Here is a 20,981-nt window from a genome sequence, read left to right on the forward strand (position 1 = left end):
GTTCTGAGTAATTAGGCTGATGTACCAGTGGCAAAGTCTAATCCTATAGACTGTAAGCAATGGTCACCACTAATCGAAGCCTGGAAAGACTGGCTTGCAACCAAACACTTTAATGAAAGAGTTAGGCTGATGACTAAAGCTGCCCACTCATTCAAATAATAAACAGTTCAAAAATGTTGAAGTGAAACATGCACAAACACCAGATGCAAAAGAACAAGATCATAATTCATTGTTCATCTAAAAAAAAAAAAACTAATGTCCAAGCACAGGGTCCAAGCACATAAGCCCATTTTAATATACTGTACAATGCTGGGTAATAATTTAATTGTTATCTGGATTTCATAATCAGATTCCAGAAATAAAGTACTTGCAATTAGATTATATTACATTTTAAAATACTCATAATCAGATTACAGTTACTTTATTAATTATTACATGATTACAGGTTATTCACACAATTGCAGTAAATTTCTAATAATTTATTGATTATATAATTTGACTTTTTAAAATACATGCAGAAAGTCATTTAATAACTTTTTAAAATTTTAATTTATTTAATTATATAATTATATAATTTAATTAACTTTTAAAAAATATATTATTTAATTAATAACTTATGAACTCCATGCAGTTCCTTTACAAATCCTGCTTTGGAAAACCATAATATTTATTTCTCTTATAATTTATATACCAATATGGTACAATATTATCCTATTCAAATCAACGAGATAAATATGTTAGGTCAAAAGTAATCTAAAAGTAATCAAAAAGTAGTCAGATTATATTACTTAATCAATTCTCAGTCTCGCTGTGAAACTCTAAACTTATTTTGTATCCTGTCCATGCATAAAGTACACATAGTATAGTCCCTACACATCTCTATAGTATGGAGCCATTTTAGTCTCAATAATAATTCATGCAAAAGACATGATGCACATGTTACGGAGCGACTGAGAGAGGCGTGCGGATCCATGTGCAAAGCTTTTATTAAAAGACGTGGTCAAATGGGTAATCCAACAGACAGACTATAGTCCAGACGAGGGGCAAAACAAGTCCAAAACGGCAAGACAAAAGGATATTCAAGACAGGCAGGTGATCAGGAAACAGGCTACCAGGCAAAACCAAGACGCGACTAGACTAGGACTAGGAACTAGAAACTAAGACAGGAAACTGGCTCTATAAAGTAGCTACCACTAGGAGAACGATAATTGCTAAACAATGCTCAGCGATCTGAGAAGGATCTGAGTGGGTGTTATATAGTGTGTGTGATTGGCTACAGGTGAGAGTGTAATCATTGAAATGGAACATGGGAAATGTAGTCAGGGTAACAAGTAACAGTCTGTGTAATGGGAGAGTCAATGTAATGGAAGGGCGATCTCTGGTGGCAATCGGACGGAAGGCCACGGACAGGATTCGTGACAGCACACATGCGTAACCAAATTCACATGCATGAAACCTAATTCACGTGTATGAAAAAATAAAATAAAATTCAGAAAAACCAAACTACTGGATGTTGTGTCATCAGCGCGAGACCACTGGTATGTGCAGTTGATCATTTCATTTCAGTTAACTAGCCTAGTTAAGGTGTATTGTTTTATTTTTTAATATTCAATTAGGTTTCATGTATGTGAATTTGGTTACGCATGTGTGCATCATGTCTTTTGCGTGAATTATTATTGAGACTAAAATGGATTCATACTAGAGTCTGTTTCAGCACCCACCAGTCCATCCCTAAAAACTCAAACTGACCTAAGATCAGTTCTTAATGGCTTATTAATCACAGAGCATGCAACCTTCACCATGCCAAATGAGAAACGTGAGAAGATGCCACTCCAAAAGAGTAAGACAAAGTATAAACAGCTTACCGGACTATTCCTCTATATCAGCCAGTAGATAGAAACAGACAGACAGGTAGAGAGACAGAAGAGGGAGCATGATCTACATTAGTATAGTGCTGGTAAGCATGCACAAACACATTACAGAGGAATTTGAGAGGAATGACATGGCAGAAATGTCTACAAACACAGATCACAGTATGATGCAACACTGTGCAAACCCATTTTGTCAATTTTTCAGTGTCAGCCACAGATATCGCCTCCAGCACACAATATATCTCAGCTAATAAGGAGATCAGTGAAATGTGGCAACAGATCAAGATCTCAGTGAGTGACCCGAATTAACGTCTTTACTTGTAATTTAAATGAACACTGCTAAAACAATCAAAAACCACATGCTCATTTAACACATTCAAGGAATATTTCACCCAAAAAAATTAATTTTCATATGTGGTTCCAAACCCATATGATTTTCATGTTTCTATTGAGCATATAGAATGATATACACTAAAACGTTTTGGGTCTCTAAGAATTATTTAATGTTTTTGAAAGACGTCTCTTATGCTCACTAAGACATTTATTTAATCAAATATACAGTCATATTATAACAATATAAAAATACAGCAATATTGTGAAATATTATTACAATTTAAAATAACTATTTTATATTTTTATATATTTTAAGCTGTAATTTATTCCGGGGATTGCAAAGCAGAATTTCCAGCAGCTATTACTCCAGTCTTCAATGTCACATGATCCTTAAAAGTACTGCGTCTCAAGCCATGCATTCATTTTATATGAGGGGAAAACAATAAAAGAGCCACTAATTAAAAAATGTTTCCCTTTGCAGTAGCTTTTAAGTGTCATTCAGTTCAAATATGGTGCACTCTGTACTTCTATTCAAAAGCTTGGGGTCAAAATTTTATGTATTTACTTAGGAAAAAAATGAATACTTTTACTCAACAAAAATTCATTAAATTGATCTGAAGAGACAGTGAAGGCATTTATAATGATACAAAAGATTTCTATTTCAAATAAGTGCTGTTCTTTTACATTTTCTATTCATCAAAGAATTCAGAAAAATGTCACGATTTCCACAAAAATATTAAGCAGCAAAACTATTTTCAGCATTGATAACAATAAGAAACGTTTTTTGAGCACAAAACCACCGAGGTCGCGCCCGACCCGGGTAATCATCCCAAGGGGGACCTATACAGCCTTGTAGCGCACAAGTAAGCAATACTGTTGAGTCGGGCGTGCTACGGCCCATACACATTAGTAAAAGATCTATTTTAATTTTTATTTGTCTATATACACTTTGGGTGGTCACGGTACATTATAAAAGTAGCCCAAAAAACCGAAACCCACGGCTCTGTAATTTTTCCCGTGACTGTATTTTCAAAATAGCCCACTTGTGCCGCTGCCCTGGCAACACAGGTTCGCTGTAACCTCATCACACAATGATAGATAACCTTCCGCGCTGCAATGACGGTAAGAAGTTGGGGTCAAACCTTAAACGATTAATTTGCGTTAAAAAAATATTAAGGCGTTAAATTTTTTTGATTAATCGCATGCGTTATTTGAAATCTTTTTCATCATTATAAATGCCTTCACTGTCTCTTCAGATCAATTTAATGAATTTTTGTTGAGTAAAAGTATAAATTTTTTTCCTAAGTATATACATAAAATTCTGACCCCAAGCTTTTGAATATAAGTACAGAGTGGTGCATAATAATGCACCATATTTGAACTGAATGACACTTAAAAGCCACTGCAAAGAGAGTAATTTTTTTTATTGTTTTCCCCTCATACAAAATGAATGCATGGCTTGAGAAAACGTATAATGTAGCATACAAGCCTTATGCCTTTATGGTGTTTTTAAATAGTTTTTTGAGCTCACTCTATTATAAAAAAAAGTTGGACATTCTAAAATATTTACTCCCATGGATTTAAAAAGAGGGTTTTGAACAAGATTAGACTGAGCAAATGACAAAATTTTGTTAGTTTGGGTGAACTCTTTCTTTTAAAAATCCCTCCATCTTGCTACGTATCTACATTCTGTCACACAGCTTGGAATTAAGACTGTCGAATGATCAAACAAGTTCTGAGCACACAGTGTTTCCCATGTGTAGCTTTATTAACTCTTGTTGGATGACTGCCCATATACAAGAGGCTTAATAAAGAAGCAAACCTTATCAATAAAACATGAATACCCGCTGGAACCCAGCACCTGGCCGAGAGGTGTGCTATATAAAGAACCCCCATGCCTTTGTGCTCTGTTTTCACTCGACTATAACTCTATCATTACAGTTATCTCTCCCAGTGTTCTGGATGGCTGGCTGGATGCAATATCTCTTCTCTGACTACACAGGTGAAGTACAGTAGAGAATACAACAAGCTGAATGAATTATCACTCTACTCTTAAACAACGAGAGCACAATCTCTATTGTCGAGCTTCTGTTGTTCAACCTTTGCTCACACTTTCTTCTGATGAGTATTCATGGCTAATCCATCACCATCGTTACACACATACGCGCAGGTTGCCATGGCACAGGATGGGCATGTGACTGATGTTTAATTCATGAGTAAGGAATGCCAGGCGTTCCAATATACTGGACAAAGTGGATTTCAGTCATAATAAGACTGCTTAAAGTGTGTCATTTTTCCAAAATACAAAGAAAGTAAAAGACATTAGGATGAATTCCCTAAAAAAAAAAAAAACATTAGTTACACATATTTTATACAAATTTTGGGATATAACACAAGTGCAAAACATGCATTAAAAAGATTATTTATTTATTTATTTACATTTCCTGAATATGCAGCACTTTCCATTTATTTGAAAGGAATTAATACTTTTATTAAGCAAGGATGCATTAAATTGATCAAAAGTAAAGAATTTAATTGTTACAGAATATTTATAATTTAAATAAATGCTATTTTTAAATTTTGTATTCAAGGAATCCTGAAAAACTTTATTGTCTCTATAAAAATATAAAAAAAGCACAACTGAAAACATTTAACCCAAACTTTAAACAGTAATATACTGGATGCTTATCATAAATATGATTTTACTAGATGGAAACATAACAACTTTATCTTTGTGGCGCTTTCAAAGGTCTATTTGCTTGAACATCCTGTTCTGTCCCATTAGTGACTTCCTTCTGCTCAAAGATATAGTTCCTGACATAACACAACACTGCTACATAAGAAAATAAAAAGAATAACGATCCACTATGGGAATATCAGATCATAACTGTTACTTTATCATGGATTTATGAAGCCAGGACTAGAACTATTTTATACTACACATTCCACAACATGCACGATACAATCAGTTCATAAAGCTGGCTACAGCTAAATAAACTGCACCGTTTTAGGGGAAATGTGCTCAAAGTTCAAAGTGGTTTAGCATTCATTGAGCATACTGTGAGAGCAATTCATAAACGTGCAGATTCAAATTTAGCTTTGGGAATAAGAGCTAATGAAAACCCCAGAAAAGATAATTACTTTGCGACAGCTAAAGACCAATCTGAGTGGCAATTAATTTTAGGAACAAGGCAGAACAAGAAACACCCCAGTAGGTGGTCCTGAGGTTTAGATCAGAGTAAGATTGATTGAAAGCACATTGACGGAATTACATGTATCTGCGTGTGTGAATAATTTAGAGTGCAAGTTCATCATGTGACAGGCTCTGTGCTGGATGCCTGTGCTCAGTCTGCAGGCCTGCCGCACCATGCAGTGGAGACATTGTTCCCAGTTTCCAAGCTGAATTATTGAGAGAGAACAGAGTGACACTTCAGTGCAAGACTCCACCTGAAACTCCTACTCACTCTGACTCCAGATAACAAGAGTGAGTCAGATAAGACTCATCTACGCCATATCTCAGCTGAATGACCTCCGTCAGATGAACTTCAGATGACTTCACTGGCAAAAAGTTTTTAAAAGTCAGTACTTCAGTACAGATAATCTTTCTGGAATCTTTTTTAACCGCACACACCATATGAACCAGATGTTCTCAGGATATTCTCTGTTGTGAGTTAACGAATATTAAAATTATATAGTAAAATCTGATGGATGCTTGGGAAAATGCTATCAGCAAAGGCTGTATCCTCTGTCATCTGTATTTATTGACAATGAAATAAAGTGAAACTGTGAAATATTATTGCAATTTAAATAGCTGTTTTCTATTTTAATATATTTTGAATTAATAAAAGTAGTTTATTCTTGTGATGGCACACCTGAATTTTCAGGAGACGTTCCTCGTCTTCAGCATCACATGATCCTTCAGAAATTTTTCTCATGCAGATTTGGTGCTCAAGAAACATTTCATATCTTATCGATGTTGAAAGCAGTTGTGCTGCATAATAGAAATTTCAAAACAACAGCATTTATTTTGAAATTGAAATCTTTTGTAATATTGTAAATGACTTCACTGCCACTTTTGGCCAAATGTAACGCTTCCTTGTTGAATAAAAGAAAAATGTAATTTAATTTTAATATTGTTTTGTTAAAGGAGCCTGTTTTGAGCCAGTGGAGAATGAATAGATGCACTGCCCACAGACATATTCATCTCCTAAATGCTGTATATATAAGGCACACAAACAGGTACATCCTAAAAATTCATTTAAAGCTCATAAAAATAGCTTTAATTAACAGGATGCAGCTATGTTGACTGTTGAAATTCAAAAATGTTTTTAGTGAAATGGCAGGTAGGCGTTTTTGGACTATTAAAATGGCAAGCAGCTCCATCTGAATTGCTCACGCTGCTCTCTCTAGAAACAGCCTCCACGGTGTGATAGCCTCATATTAACCACACACTACAAGCAACACTCCACAAAAAACAAGCCATTTGTACTGTAAGCCAAGTCTGGCTAGTGGCTTTTGTCATCATGTGACTATAAAATTGAGTTGACAAGGTTAATAAATAATCTAAAGCACTTCCTCCATTTCATGAGCTTCCTTGTACAGTGCAAATAAAATCTGCAACAGTGCAACAGGATGTTTCCTCTCCTTACTGACAGAAACACAAAGCGCATGTAAATTGGCTCTCAAACATGCGCGCTGAGAGTCACAGTCAATATGAATCAGAAAAAGCAGGTTCTTGACCCAATAGGCTTATTCACAACAATATGACAGCAAAAGATTTAAAGCATACATTCACTGTATGGAATACTATACAGAGGAATACTATATATCTACATTATACAAGCCTCACTCTGCCATGGTACTTTCACAGTATCTTTTTCATAAAGAACGTCAAAATAAGTACAAATTACAAAACCTTTAACACATAACATAACAGAGACTATTGCCATATGATATTAAAGTACGAAAAGTGACAGGAAACTATGTCATAAGCATGGGATGCATGGGTAACATTGGCTGGACTCACCAGAGGCGAGGGAGACAGAGCTATGTTGCCTATGGAGGCTTTTAATTCATCTACCGAGGGAGCTGCAATGTTAGCTTCTACTGGCAGCGGTCTGATTTTGATCTTAAACTTTTTGCGGTGGTCCTCCTCTTCTTCAGACTCACTAGAGGAGAAAAAGTGAGACTTTTCTTTGGGGGCTGGTGGAGAGCTGTTAAGGGACCAGTTGTAAATTGCCATGATTACAACACAAGCTGAATTTTATAGAACTTAATGTAAGAAGAAAAAAAGTTGTGTAAAGTTAGAAAAGCTGCACTAGGTGGGAAAAAAAACCTAAAACATTAAAAACAGACCGTCTACACCTCACAGCTTTGTTTTCATTCACAAAAAATTCGTATAATTTAAAAAAAATGAAACATCAATGTTTCAAAAATTTAATGACACTAATTTACGGCATAATTAAAGGATATCTCCCTCTTCCTCTTCTGGCCTGATGCTATATCCTTCTTCATCTACCTCAGGCGAGTTCTGCAAAAGAAAAGAACTGAAGTCAGTCTTTATTACAGATGCTGTGGTATTATTTGATAGTCTAAATTAAATAGCCATTAACGTAGTAGGCTTGAACTGCCATGCTTTGCGGAGTATCATCAGGCTATTAAAAAAGATGTACTTACATATCTGTCCCAATCAATCTCCCCGTAGAAGCCATTTGGAGCCCCGTTGGTCTTTTTCTGTGACTGAGCAAATCAAAACACAACTTTAGTAACATCACTCAGATTCACTGATTTCTAGATTAGATGAGTTTGGACTATTTAGGGGTGCCGCTGGGGGAATCTACAGGTCCTTAGTGAGTATTCATTTCTAGCATTAGACTTCAAGCTATAGAACTATGCTGTCTCTATGTTTTCAGTACCGATTCAGTCTCTTGGGGCTCCTGTGCCATGGACATCCATCATACAGAAAATAAAGATATCATTTGAATTATTACACTTTTTCACCATGTCAGACTATTTATATTTCCAATTAGCCTTCACATGAAAAAAAATGTACATCAACACATAATTTTTTTTTTTTTTTACTGATTTGCAAAACAGGCCTAAACATTACCTAATTTCATGACACGGAGTTAAAAAAATCAATACAAAATTTTTCATAAAATAAGAATACATTTTATGTACAAGGGGTGTAACGGTTCACAAAATTCATGGTTTGGTTCGATACGACACAGTGGTGTCACGGTTCGGTATGTTTTCGATACGGGGGGCGGAGCAATTGGTTACGTCGCAATGTTGGAAATATTTCTGTTTTAAACCATGAAGGCGAGCCAATGGATATCACACAAGCACGCAATTGCACACTTGCAATCTTTACGCAAGATTTATGCCGGTGAACATCTTAATCTCAGTCAATTCACTATAAGCAGAAAGTGAAAGTAAAAACGGAATGACGGAGTAATGACGGAGCTTTCGGCATCTGACGCCGCTTATTCTCTCAGAGACAATGAGAGACAATTTCCTTAATATTTCTTTTGTGGCCTGTACATACTGAAAAAAAAGAGAAGAAACGTATTTCGTGTTAAACAGGTTGTTTTTGAAAGTCGGTGCTTAAAATAAAAGCTTTTTGTTTCATTGATTTTTATTGATGACTGCAGTGTTAATATTTTAATTATATGACTATAATAATTCATTGTAGGTAGCCTATAGCCTAATAGACCTGTTTAAAAGACCTTTTTTTAAAACATTTTAATTGAGGAGTAAATATAGCCTAATCTTATCCTCGCAGTGCATCAGTTATGCATTAATTATCGCGGGGCAAACTAATTGTACTTTTAATTTAATAATAAAAGTAACTTCATAATAATAATAGGCCTAATAAAAAAAAAATGTAACAGGCCTACATTAATTGGAAATGCCAAATCCTCTTAATATTGCCAATAATTTATGTTTTTGACCATATCTCTGGCTATTGTTGATACAAGATCAACGTCTTTTGAGGTACCCCAGCAAGGGGAAGTCGCGGGGCAGACAGCACGTTTCCTGTTACGTCGTTTGGGCTGCATTGTTGAGCGCAGTGGCACTGATATTTCACACACTTTAAGCTGTTATTTTCCAAACGTAATAGGATTAGTCCAACGAATTGTTCGGTTTGTAATGCGTACCAAACCGAAAGCCTCGTTCTCCATTTTCTCTGTGAAAACGGTTCAATACGAATACGCGTGTCGTTACACCCCTAATATATTATATATATATACATATATATATATATACATATACATATATATATATATATATATATATATATATATATATATATATATATATATATAAAAGCTTTAAAGGGTGGTTGACTGTTTTTTTCTAGGCTTGATTGTGTTTATGGGGTGCAGTTTAACATGTGTTAATGCTTTGTTTTAAAAAAAATGCATTATTTTTCACATAATTTACCTTTATTCCATACCACTCTGTCCCTTCTCTGATAAACAAGCTGATAATTTCCTGCTTTTATGAAGCCCCTCCCTCAGAAATATAAGCAATGGGCTCAGATTGGTTAGCTGGTCCAGTGTGTTGTGATCGGCTAAACCGCCTCTAGTGCGTGTCTAAATGTCCCGCCCCTCACCTCAGCGGCATGTACTTCGGTTGTATTGTAAACAATGGCGTCATCTATATTGCTTATCAATTTGAGCCACGATTGAGACGCAGAGGACATTAGCGAAGAAGATCGCACAAAACCTGTGCAAGCACAGCTCTTAATGGTTGTTTTTTGTTTGTGGTTGTCTCATACTTTTAGATATGCTGTTATTTGTAAATGCTACTGCTTCTTTTAGCTTTTAATATACGGTTTTATCCTGACTAAAGCTTTAATACAGTACAGCAACCACACACGCGTCCATGTATAACGCTTCTCATAGCTGTGTGAAAATAAGTGTATAAATGGAACATTTCATTGTTGGAGAGAGAGAGAGAGAGAGAGAGAGATGCAGAGAGCGTGCAGAGCAGGGCGATGCGAGGGACAGGATTGAGAACCGCTGCTTTAGAACATTGATTTTTAAATTTGTGAATCCATTAGAATTGTTAGAAGACAGAATCGTGATTCATATATGAATAGATTTTTACATGCACCCCTAGTTTTCTCTTCCTCTTCTCTAAAGCAGTGCAGCATGGCCTCGCCCCCTTCGTTACATGTTTGTGACGTAATGGACCCGGGAAGTAACTCATTGTAGTACCTACAAGTTGTTTTTGTAGGCATTAAAATGCCAGAATTGAAAAAAAAAAACCAATATCTCCGTTTGCATTGAACTTTCAGCGCCGCAACTTTGCAGATATTATTTATGCTCAAACAACAACATTACACACTTACTAGCGTTAAAAAAAGTGAAATCGCAATCAACCACCCCTTTAAAGGGATAGTTCGCCCAAAAATGAAAATTCCGTCTGATGGGTTTGGAACGACATGAGGGTGAGCAATTAATGACAGAATTTTCATTTTTGGGTGAACTATCCCTTTAATGCACTTGTCAAAATAACAAAAGCAGTAAAAAGAAAAAAAGTTTTGACAATGGCAAAAATAATTATTCATAGCGTATAATTTAAATTACAATCTGCAAATAAGTGGGAAAATATAAAAATAGGGCTGTCAATCTTTTAAAATACTGAATAACATTAACAGTTTTTGCATAAACATTTTTATAAACCATTGTAGGTAAATATTTCACTTATAGATTTTCGATAATAATTACATTTTACCATACAAATGCAAAATGCAAATGACTCAACTTGTTGAATCTCATCTGGGCTTATTTTATAGATAAATTACCCATAAAAATGCCTTTCTTCATCATTACAAATGGGAGATAAATGATAAATGTGTGGTATGCTAGGGCCTTTTGTGTATGCGCATGTTTGTGTGTGTGCTGCAGCTCTAATTAGCTCCAATTAGCTCAGAATATTTCAATAAATAATTTCTCAGAAATCACAAAGAACGGAGTGAATTGAATACACACACATTAACAATGTTAAACATTTGATTAATTGCATATGTTAATCATCAATTTTGGCAGCCCTAATTAAAACAAACTATCAATTCAAATTCCAAAATAGTAAATCTGGCTCTTGAAACGATGCTGTAAGTTAAGAGGCACTTACTCCACCATCTCTGTCTGGTGACCCCCTAAAAACAGGGAAAACAAAAGAAAGAGACAAAGAGAGAGACAGAGAGGTCTTTAATACCCACTTAACATGCAAGCCTCTCTTTTTTTCTCAACTCAAGCACAGAAGCAATTAGCCAGGCTTCGCACTGAGGCACAGAAACACCTGTGCCATGGGCCCCAAACAGACACACTCTCAAAACAGGCATCATCTATAGCACCCCGAAGCAGGAGACAGGGATTCATAGCAGCAAATGCTCCATTATGTTGATGGGTTTATATTGATCAGCCTGCCTTAGGAAGCACTACTATTATAATCAGTTCATTATTCCTGTAAGGTCTGAAATATGAGATAATAGTCAAACAAATTACTTTTTTTCAAATGGAACAGTTTATTGAACCTTCAGGCAAAATTTTATTCAGAGGCCCACATTAAGCAAAATATGTAATTTAGTGCAGTTACTGATATTTATATGGCCATAAAGTAAGCTATAATTCTTACAACTTATAATGTCAATGAAATCTATATTAATAATACTGGCATAAATTGCATATAATTATCAGTTGTTACTCTATATCTCCCAATATAGTTTTATTGTGGAGGACAAAAAAAAAAAAGGTTGTATGGATAATCAAATAAACCTAAGTGTTCATCTTTAAATATTACTAACAATATATAAGTTATTCTTACTTTTACTTTATACAAATCAGTAAAGATTTAATAGGAAAAAGACACAACTACTATTACCTGAAGGGGGATGATTTTACAATTATACTAAAAGGCATTTTACTTGCTAAAAAAGTATAAACTATCAGACTATCAGACATCAGAAGGCATAGGACTGTGTAAAACAGGTTTTTCAGCAAGGTTTTGATCATTAGAAATTTAATATCAAATTCATCCAGCAGGCTTTATAGGTGTTGAATTCTGGTATATAAATTAGTGAAACTTACGTAGAGTCAGTGTCCTTTTCTTTCTTCCGTATCCCGAAGGCCTTCCTGGTGCGTTTTTTCAATCCTGTGGTGTGGGGATATATTGTTAGTTGTCTGATTTGATATGGCTCAAAAACACACAGTTCAGCCTCACAGACACATGGTATTAGGGGTGGGCGATATGACCAAAATCTTATATCACGATATGACTAATTTTATATCACGATAACGATATATATCACGATATAGTAATTTTTGATATTTATGATATTAAAATCTTTGATACCATATAATTTTAATAATCCTTGTCACCAATGTCAATATCAAACTAATACAAGCCTAAAAATAGACAAAAAAAAAAAAACTCAAGCTCACTGAAAATAAATAAACAGTCAGTGATGAAATAAGTATAAGAAACTAATTGCAAGCAATAGGACACAAACTACAATAAATGTGAAATGCTACATACATTGTGTAAATTAATTAGTCTTCGCTGTGTTAATTATATCTATCTATGTATTATGTATAGATTCTATCTATATAATTTCTTCTTATTAAAGTTACAAAAGTGATTTAGTCAAGAGCAGTCAGAGATTTTCTAGCAATGTGCTATGATTAATATGAATGGCAGACAGAACGAATATTGGACAGCTTCCCCTTTAAGACCGAAGTCCGGATCCAATATACTGTTACATCTGCGTTTTCTCTTTCAGCCGTTTCAGCCATTTTAAGACCTAAATCACTGTCTTTGAGGATACTTGCCAAGACGGGGATTCTGACGCACATAAGTGTGTTTATGTAATCGTTCAAAGTCAATAAAGTGACAAAAAAACCAAAAAAAAAAACACGGCCCTCTCACACAGAAACAGAGACGGCGCACGCATATAGCGCTATTGTTTGTATTTCGACGGCTTAAAATCGGTTGTTTTAAAACTGCAGTGCTTAAAAACGCGTACCCATGCTACAGTCCCTCGTTTAGGAACGAGCTCCGCGTTTTGTTCTGGTCGTTCTCCACCTGGTTCTGTCTCCCCTTCACGCCCCGTGGTGGTGTGTAAAGATCTCAGTCATCCAAATGATGAAAAAGTATTACCGTAAACAATGTATTTTGCTACACCACAAAATAAACGATAGAACATAATATGAAACGATAGATTTTTTATTTCGTCCATCCGATATATATCGTCATATCGCACAGCCCTACGTGGTATCTGATGAATTTACAAATGTGCTATAAATGCGGGTGTGTGTATCTGTGTCCCTGTGTGTCTGAATGTAAGTGGGTGGATGTTTGTAAAGAGAAAATGTTGAAACGGCTCATGTCCAAAGTCCTTTGACATTTCAGATCAAAGAATGAACTAAATCCATTATTGAATCACACTGCTGACTGCTGATACAGAATTGATTTCAGCATCACCAACATCAGACAAGAAAGCATTAGCATTAATCACATTCATCAAAAGATAGATAGATAGATAGATAGATAGATAGATAGATAGATAGATAGATAGATAGATAGATTATACACTGATTCTTATTAGAGCAACTGTATTAAAGTTCGTCAGTCAAGAGCAGCGAGTGATTTCCCTCTTTGTGTTTTGTTGTTTTGTTAACATTAAAGGGTCACCTAAAAATGAACATTTTGTAATAATTTACTCACTCTCAAGTTGTTTTAAACCTGAATGAGTTTCTTTCTTCTGTTGAACATAAAAGTCATTTTAAAGAATGTGGGTAACCAAACAGTTGCAGGTCCCCATTGACTTTGTAGAAAAAAAAAATACTATGGATTCAATGGGGACCAGCAACTGTTTGGTTACCCACATTCTTTAAAATTACTTTTATGACTTTTAAAAAGTTTTTTTATGACTTCAAAATATCTTCTTTTGTGTTCAGCACAAGAAAAAAATAATAATACAGGTTTGGGACAACATGAAAATGAGTGAATAATGGCAGAATTGTAATTTTTGGGTGAACAATCCCTTTAAATGGCAAGCGGCAGCATATTTAGTAATATTCGTCTGCTGTCACTTTAAGACCTGCACACATCATATACACAGGCACACATCTTTTTTCCTCTCAACACTTTACTTTCACTTTAGTCATAACCAGCTGTGTTTAAATGTAAACCTTGTGTGTTTTTGACAGTATTAGCACAATCAAACGCAAAAGATAACTTGGTCCAGTAATCAGCCGCTGTTTGAAAAAAGCACAGAACAATGCACAAATTAAATGTTTAACCGCCAATGCTTTAAAGCACATGCAAACAATTTAATTTTGTGATTGCGAATAAGTGCAGTGTCCCGTGAGTTAACATTTGATGTGAATGTACAGTACAGTAGATATTGAGACGGAGGCATCAGAACTGCAACTGATAGAATGATATGATATTTCTATAAAAGCAGATTGTGGAGGCATTTTAATCGTCCACGATCAAAAATCGTGATATCGCACACCCCTACACTGGAGTAATATTAATATTGGTCCCCATATAATTTAAATAGTCTAAACATCCTCAAACTCAATTTACAGTAAATACCCATATAGTTATTTGGATATGAGGACATGACTGAGCAGCAGGGGCATGTCCGCCTCACAGCTATGGGGCTTGCGGGGCTCTGAGTCAGGCATCGATCCAGTCAAGCCTCTGCAGCGACAGGGAGCTCCAACATGGCGGATGGCATTATTGATCTTTACTAAATATTTCCTAACACATCCAAAGGCTCAAGCGCTGCTGTCTGGCTGAGAGCGAGAAGAGAGAAAGTCTATTTCTCAGAGCCATCAGAGAAAATTCTCAGACATTGCCTTTAAGCATCTACTTTTTCTTTGCCTTACATGTTCCACTGTTCTTGACACATTTCTTCTAAGCAAACGTTGTTTTATCTAATTAAAAAGCATGTCAATCAATAACATAACTAAGAGGAGCAATTGTATAGGAAGTTCACAGTGACAAAATTTAACAACAGGAAACTAGCCATTCTACTTTGGGGTTGTGCATGTTATAATTTACAAAATATACAAAATTTAAATATACAAATATCCAGAGGTAAAAGTGTTAGAGTTTGATATGAAAACGGAAGCTGACAGCTTTATTTGCAGATCTGCTCTGTAAAGGGAATAAAACAGGTCAAGGCAGGACTTGAAAACGGACTTGATCCAGGGCTTATGAACACCTGACTGTTGAATGAGCTTTTGAGTCAGGCTTTTTAGCAATTTGAGCAAGACTCCTTTTAATCGTGCCACAACCGCTATCCACCATTACGTTTGTGTCTTGTGTTTGTAATTTCAATAAATCATTCTCTTAAAAATCTGTTATTAGAATAAAAGAAATTGCATTATAAATTATTATATTAATATTTATTTTGTCACACTTTATTTTTATGGTCCAATTATTTCTATTAACAAACCATTAACTACAACTTTTGCCTCATTAAACTACTAATATGCTGCTTATTAATAGTTAGTAAGGTAGTTGTTAAGTTTAGGGTAGGATTAGTGATGTATAATGAATATGCGCTTTATAAGTACTAATAAACAGCTAATAAGTTATTAATAGGCATGCTAATAAGCAACTAGTTAATAGTGAGAATTGGTCCCAATACTAAAGTGTTACCATTTATTTCAATATCTAAACATAATAATTTAAATATACAAAAAATATTTACCATTATATTTCAGCATTTATAAACTATAATTTAAAGAATTAAAAAATATATATTTATGTCTTTGCTCAAGTGTCCACTCAGTAGAAATACTACCCAAAATAAAATAAAAAGTTATCAGCTAAGGACATTTTCTATTATATATTGTTTGTATCTCTTTGTATACCTGAAAATTAATCACTGGTAGGTGTCAACTCTGTTTTAAACAATTTGTCCCTTGCAGAACAATTCAGATATGAACCAGGCTTAGATATTTTTTGCATTTAGCATTATGATTGCATTAAGTGAACTATTACATAATCTGGATCTATTGGTAGAGTATGGTATATGGGTCTTTATAATGCTACAGTAGCAATCTAGCAGTTTTGCCTTTCAGGGTAGATAGATTAATAATATGTTTATAAGAGCTTTTGAAACAGGTTTGACGCAATTAAGATTTTATGTAATTAGTGGTTAGTTTGTTTACACTATTTTAGGCAGAAAATAACTGTTTTGCTATGAACAATATACTTAAGGGATGTAATTCAGTATACAATAGGTGGTAATGCAAGGCTGTTCAGGCTAGATGCAAGATTTCCAGGTTCATAAAAGGGTCTAAATTTGATGCAAACAGATCCCACCCTTACAAAAGAGAACTGTAGAGGTACCATAATACAATGGTGGCATTAAATGATAGCAACATAATACTTTGAAATATGCCACTAAATGTTTAGCAGCTTCTTGTACCATGGTACTTTGCAAAACATGCTAGTTTTTGGTATTTTATTGTTAAAGTGCAAGTAAAAAGAGTAGCTTTTAAAAAGCACTGCTGCATCATCTTTGGTTCACATGGATCAAGCACTTTTAGGCTTTAAATCTGAACCCTGACATATCACAATTTCACCTAAATCCACATACTGGCAAACACAAAAGCAACTACAGTATATCAGTACAGTTTGGGATTACAGCCTCTGCAAACGCACAAACCCCAGCGTAGTCACACTTTCCATATAAGCTAACCCCAATGAGATGGCTTAAGTCCATTTTTGACAAGAGGGATTTCTAAACACAGCATAACACTAATTAATGGCTATGAAAATAATAGTCTCTGCATGTAAGCATCATGACGGAAGTGGTAACGTGATTACCAGTAGCTAACTCATGGAGTGAAGGCCAAGGCCAAAAAAAATGATAGCGCTAACCGTCCAGGGACACCACTTAAGCAAACAGGAAAAGAGAAGACAATATGTGAAAATAAAGATAGATAGTATTTAGGGCTTTAGAGACTACAGAGAAAAACAGTAGTGGTTAAAAACAACAAAGATTAATTGTCAGAGAAAATGCTGGCGAGACTGTAGGTGCCACAATGCAGTAATTTACTTGAAAGTTGCAGTAAAGATATGTATAATGTTACAAAATATTTTAAATAAATGTTGTTCTTTCTATATTTTTCATCAAAGAACCTTGAAAAAAATGTACCACTGTTTCCACAAAAATATTAAGCAGCGAAACCTGTAGTCAACATTCATAATAATAATAATAATAATTTTGCTGTGCTATCACAGGAATAAATTACATTTTATATGTATACACACATTATATATAATGTAATTATAGTCTTGGTGAGCATTAGAGACATCTTTTAAAAACATTTTAAAAAAATCATTACTTTTTTTTTTTTTTTTTTTATTATTCCCAACTTTTGACCGGTTGTGTGTGTGTGTGTGTGTGTGTGTACCTGATATTTATCATGCTATGGGGACCAAATGTCCCCACATAGATAGTAATACCAGTAAATTTTGACCTTGTGGGGACATTTTTTAGGTCCCCATGAGGAAACAAGCTTATAAATCATGCAGAATGAAGTTTGCAGAAAGTTTCCTGTGAGGGGTAGGTTTAGGTGTAGGGTTGGTGTAGGGCAATAGAAAATCCAGTCTGTACAGTATAAAAACCATTACGCCTATGGAATGTCCTCATAAAACATGGAAGAACAGCGTGTGTGTGTGTGTGTGTGTGTGTGTGTGTATGTAAATATAATATATATTAGGGGTGGCACAGTACACAGATGTCATGGTTCGATACATACCTCGGTTCGGGGGTCACGGTTCGATACGATTTCAGTACAACAGGGGGAAAAAAAAATCTACTATGCTCAGTTTCTTTTCATTTATTTTGAACAGACAGTAGTGCAAATTAAAAAATTTTCCATCTAGATGTGAAAATACTAAATATTAGTACATGTTATATATATAAAATCTGTTTTGTTTTCATTGTGAGTGTACACAAATAAAAGCAGACCTTTATACAGTGATTATTAATAAGACAATAAGTGTTTACAGTTGATTCTGCTGGTATTAGGAAACAGTTGAAGTGATCGCACACGCGCGCACACACACACACACACACACACACACACACACATCAGTTCCAGCATTGCTAACTTGACAGCGCAGTTGGTACTTTATCAAAATAAAATACAGTGAGCCAAACATCAGCGCACCCGCCTCTGTGTCACCGTAGGAACGTGACTGAAGTACAAAGCCTACCATTTACATAATAAATAATAGTTTAGCATTCAGATAGGTTACGTCACAAAAATGGAAATATTTTGGAATATCTGGATTTGTGCCGAATGAGAGAGGTAGGATACTCGAGCACAAAGCTCCATTTCGCAAACAGTTGAGTGTGCAAGCCTTTAAAGTATACTCCCTTGTCAGTCTATGTGAGAGACACGTTCAGAATCAGCACATGGTCACTGTCTAGTGGGCTTTGTTTTCAAGTGCGCAACTCATGGCATTTACTGTTCTTCTGCTGGCGGTTATCAAACATCGCTGCATTACTGCGGGCGCCCCCTTCTGGATTGGGGGTGAATTGCCTGTATTCGTCGTAAGGCCTCATGCACCGAACCGAGACTGTTCGGTACGAATACATGTACCGTGCCACCCATAATATATATTAATACAATTGAGCTTCTCAGGGAGAACTCCATAACAGCTGAGCTGAGATAAACAGTTGGGTTTTTACATGTACTGTACAGCTTACTTATTTGTCTATTTACATCATTTATCACACCAGAATTTTAAAAATACAGATACAAAAAATGTTAGTAGTTAATGTTGGCCAGTAGCCTATTGAGAAAATAAAATCGTATGTTAGCCAGGTTAAACAAGTTTTATGGCTAGCTGCCTCTAGTTTTAGAATTAGTTTGTTATAGTTTTGAATAGAATTTAAGATTTACTGCATTTTTTTATATTTGTGTTTTAAAGGCAACTGCAATGAAGCATCTAGAAAGACATGAGCATGCCAGCCAGCCACCCTGAGACTGATAATTCGTGGTAAGAGAACAACTATGGTTTTGAGAGGTTTGTGTATTTTATATGGGGTTTGCCATTTAAAAGTATGTCATTTCTACTTCTTGTTTTTCAGAGAAGACATTTCTGTCACTAACAAAGTGGATGGTGAGCAACGTTTTGAAGCAGCACCTGGGTTTTGCAGATGGCTATGTATTTTTGTGAGGACAAATCCAGAGGATACAACATAATGCACTGCAAAACGTCCTAAGACAGGAGAAATGGTGAAGATGCACTGTTCCAGCATTGGAAGACTGTATTTTTAAGTGTTATACATACAATGTTTTAAATAAAGAATTTGATATTTTGTAATTATTGTGTCTGTTTTAATTTAATGCCAGTAGTACCTATGTAGAGTAAAATAAAATGAATTTTATATAAAAATGATAAAATCTAATGAAATCTATATTAAAATGAACGAATTACAGCAGTATACTGATGAATTGGATTATGTTTACAGTAATTTACTGTAAAACAATACAGTTTGCTACTGTAAATCCTAATTACAGTAACTTACTGTAAAACCCCTTTGAAATGTCTAACAGTGCACTCACAAACTCTCATCCACACAGAAGCAGATAAATGACTGCACATACTCAAAAGACACACTCAGCTTGAAATCCCAACCCCCCAGAGGAAAAACGTCCACCACAGGGGAAACTGGGTCAGGAGAAGAACGGCCTGTGCTCATCACTAAGACAAAGACAAAGTAAACGATCAGACAAAGACTGTTTTGGAAAAAAGGCATTTTGGAAAAACCAGAAAGATTATACTTAAGGCACATGATTCAGTTGTGACACTGAGAAAATCACAAAACATTTCACCAAAATGAAAATTCCGTCATCATTTATTTACCCTCATGTCATTCCAAACCTGAATGTTCTTCTGTAGAACAAAATGGAGACATTTAGCAGAATGTTCAAGCTGCTCTCTATTATAAAACCACAAAAGCATCATAAAATATGACTAGAACATATGACTTGTGTTATATTAATGTCATGTCATGTCATATAAAAGCTTAAAATGTTCACTTTAATTGTACAGAACAGAGCAGACCGGACATTCTACTAAATAACTCATTTTACATTTAACAGAAGTAATACAACAAACCATTTTTTACATTTGCAGGGTTCTTAGAAGCACAAGTCATCATAGTTAAGCAAACTTCTGGTAAAGGAAACCACAATTTGGAAAATATTTTTTTCTAAAAAATATTATTTATAAAACAGATTTTTTTACATTTTCATTTGACCTAAGAGCAAAAAATAAAATCTATGACTTGTGAAAAGAGGCTTGATTAAGACTTGATTATGATATAAAAAACTTGATTATGGTAGGCAGAAAAAAAGAAAGATTTCAAATTTGTCTTCACTCCCTTAACTGTATTATTAGAAACACTCACATAGCACCTTTAACTAGTTTTCTAAAAATTCAATGCTAAGGTAATATAACACAAAGAATAGTCTTATAAATGTACATTACATTAAAAAAATGATAATATAAATATGTTTGCTAGATCTACAATGTTAATAACTATGGAAATGCATCATTGCAGTCTGTGAAAAGGGTTCATACAATAATGACACTGTGAAATGAATGAATTTGAATGATATTTCCTATTATAGAACAGTGAAACCACAGATGCCATCAAAGGGTCAAGACTCCAAAATGTCTTTCCCCTCATTAAAATGTCTACAGCAGTCTCCAAATGGT

General features: G+C 34.9%; 1 protein-coding gene across 21 annotated transcripts in view; it reads right to left on the reverse strand.

The window, feature by feature from the left end:
• Window positions 1-20,981, reverse strand: part of sgip1a (SH3GL interacting endocytic adaptor 1a) — a 79,406-nt gene that overhangs the window by 24,023 nt on the left and 34,402 nt on the right. For 19 of the 21 annotated variants that reach the window (XM_058778284.1, XM_058778303.1, XM_058778299.1 and 16 more), the window contains 6 exons: window positions 12,305-12,368; window positions 11,349-11,373; window positions 7,881-7,943; window positions 7,677-7,734; window positions 7,231-7,409; window positions 1,866-1,877 (listed from right to left, as the gene is read on the reverse strand). In XM_058778284.1, coding sequence (XP_058634267.1) covers window positions 1,866-1,877; window positions 7,231-7,409; window positions 7,677-7,734; window positions 7,881-7,943; window positions 11,349-11,373; window positions 12,305-12,368 — 401 coding nt within the window. Of the gene's footprint in view, window positions 1-1,865; window positions 1,878-7,230; window positions 7,410-7,676; window positions 7,735-7,880; window positions 7,944-11,348; window positions 11,374-12,304; window positions 12,369-13,239; window positions 13,536-20,981 lie in introns of those variants that run through there. The other 2 variants (XM_058778288.1, XM_058778289.1) reach the window with 2 other exon arrangements.

Source organism: Onychostoma macrolepis, chromosome 06, assembly GCF_012432095.1.
Source record: "Onychostoma macrolepis isolate SWU-2019 chromosome 06, ASM1243209v1, whole genome shotgun sequence".
Lineage (NCBI taxonomy): Eukaryota > Metazoa > Chordata > Actinopteri > Cypriniformes > Cyprinidae > Onychostoma > Onychostoma macrolepis.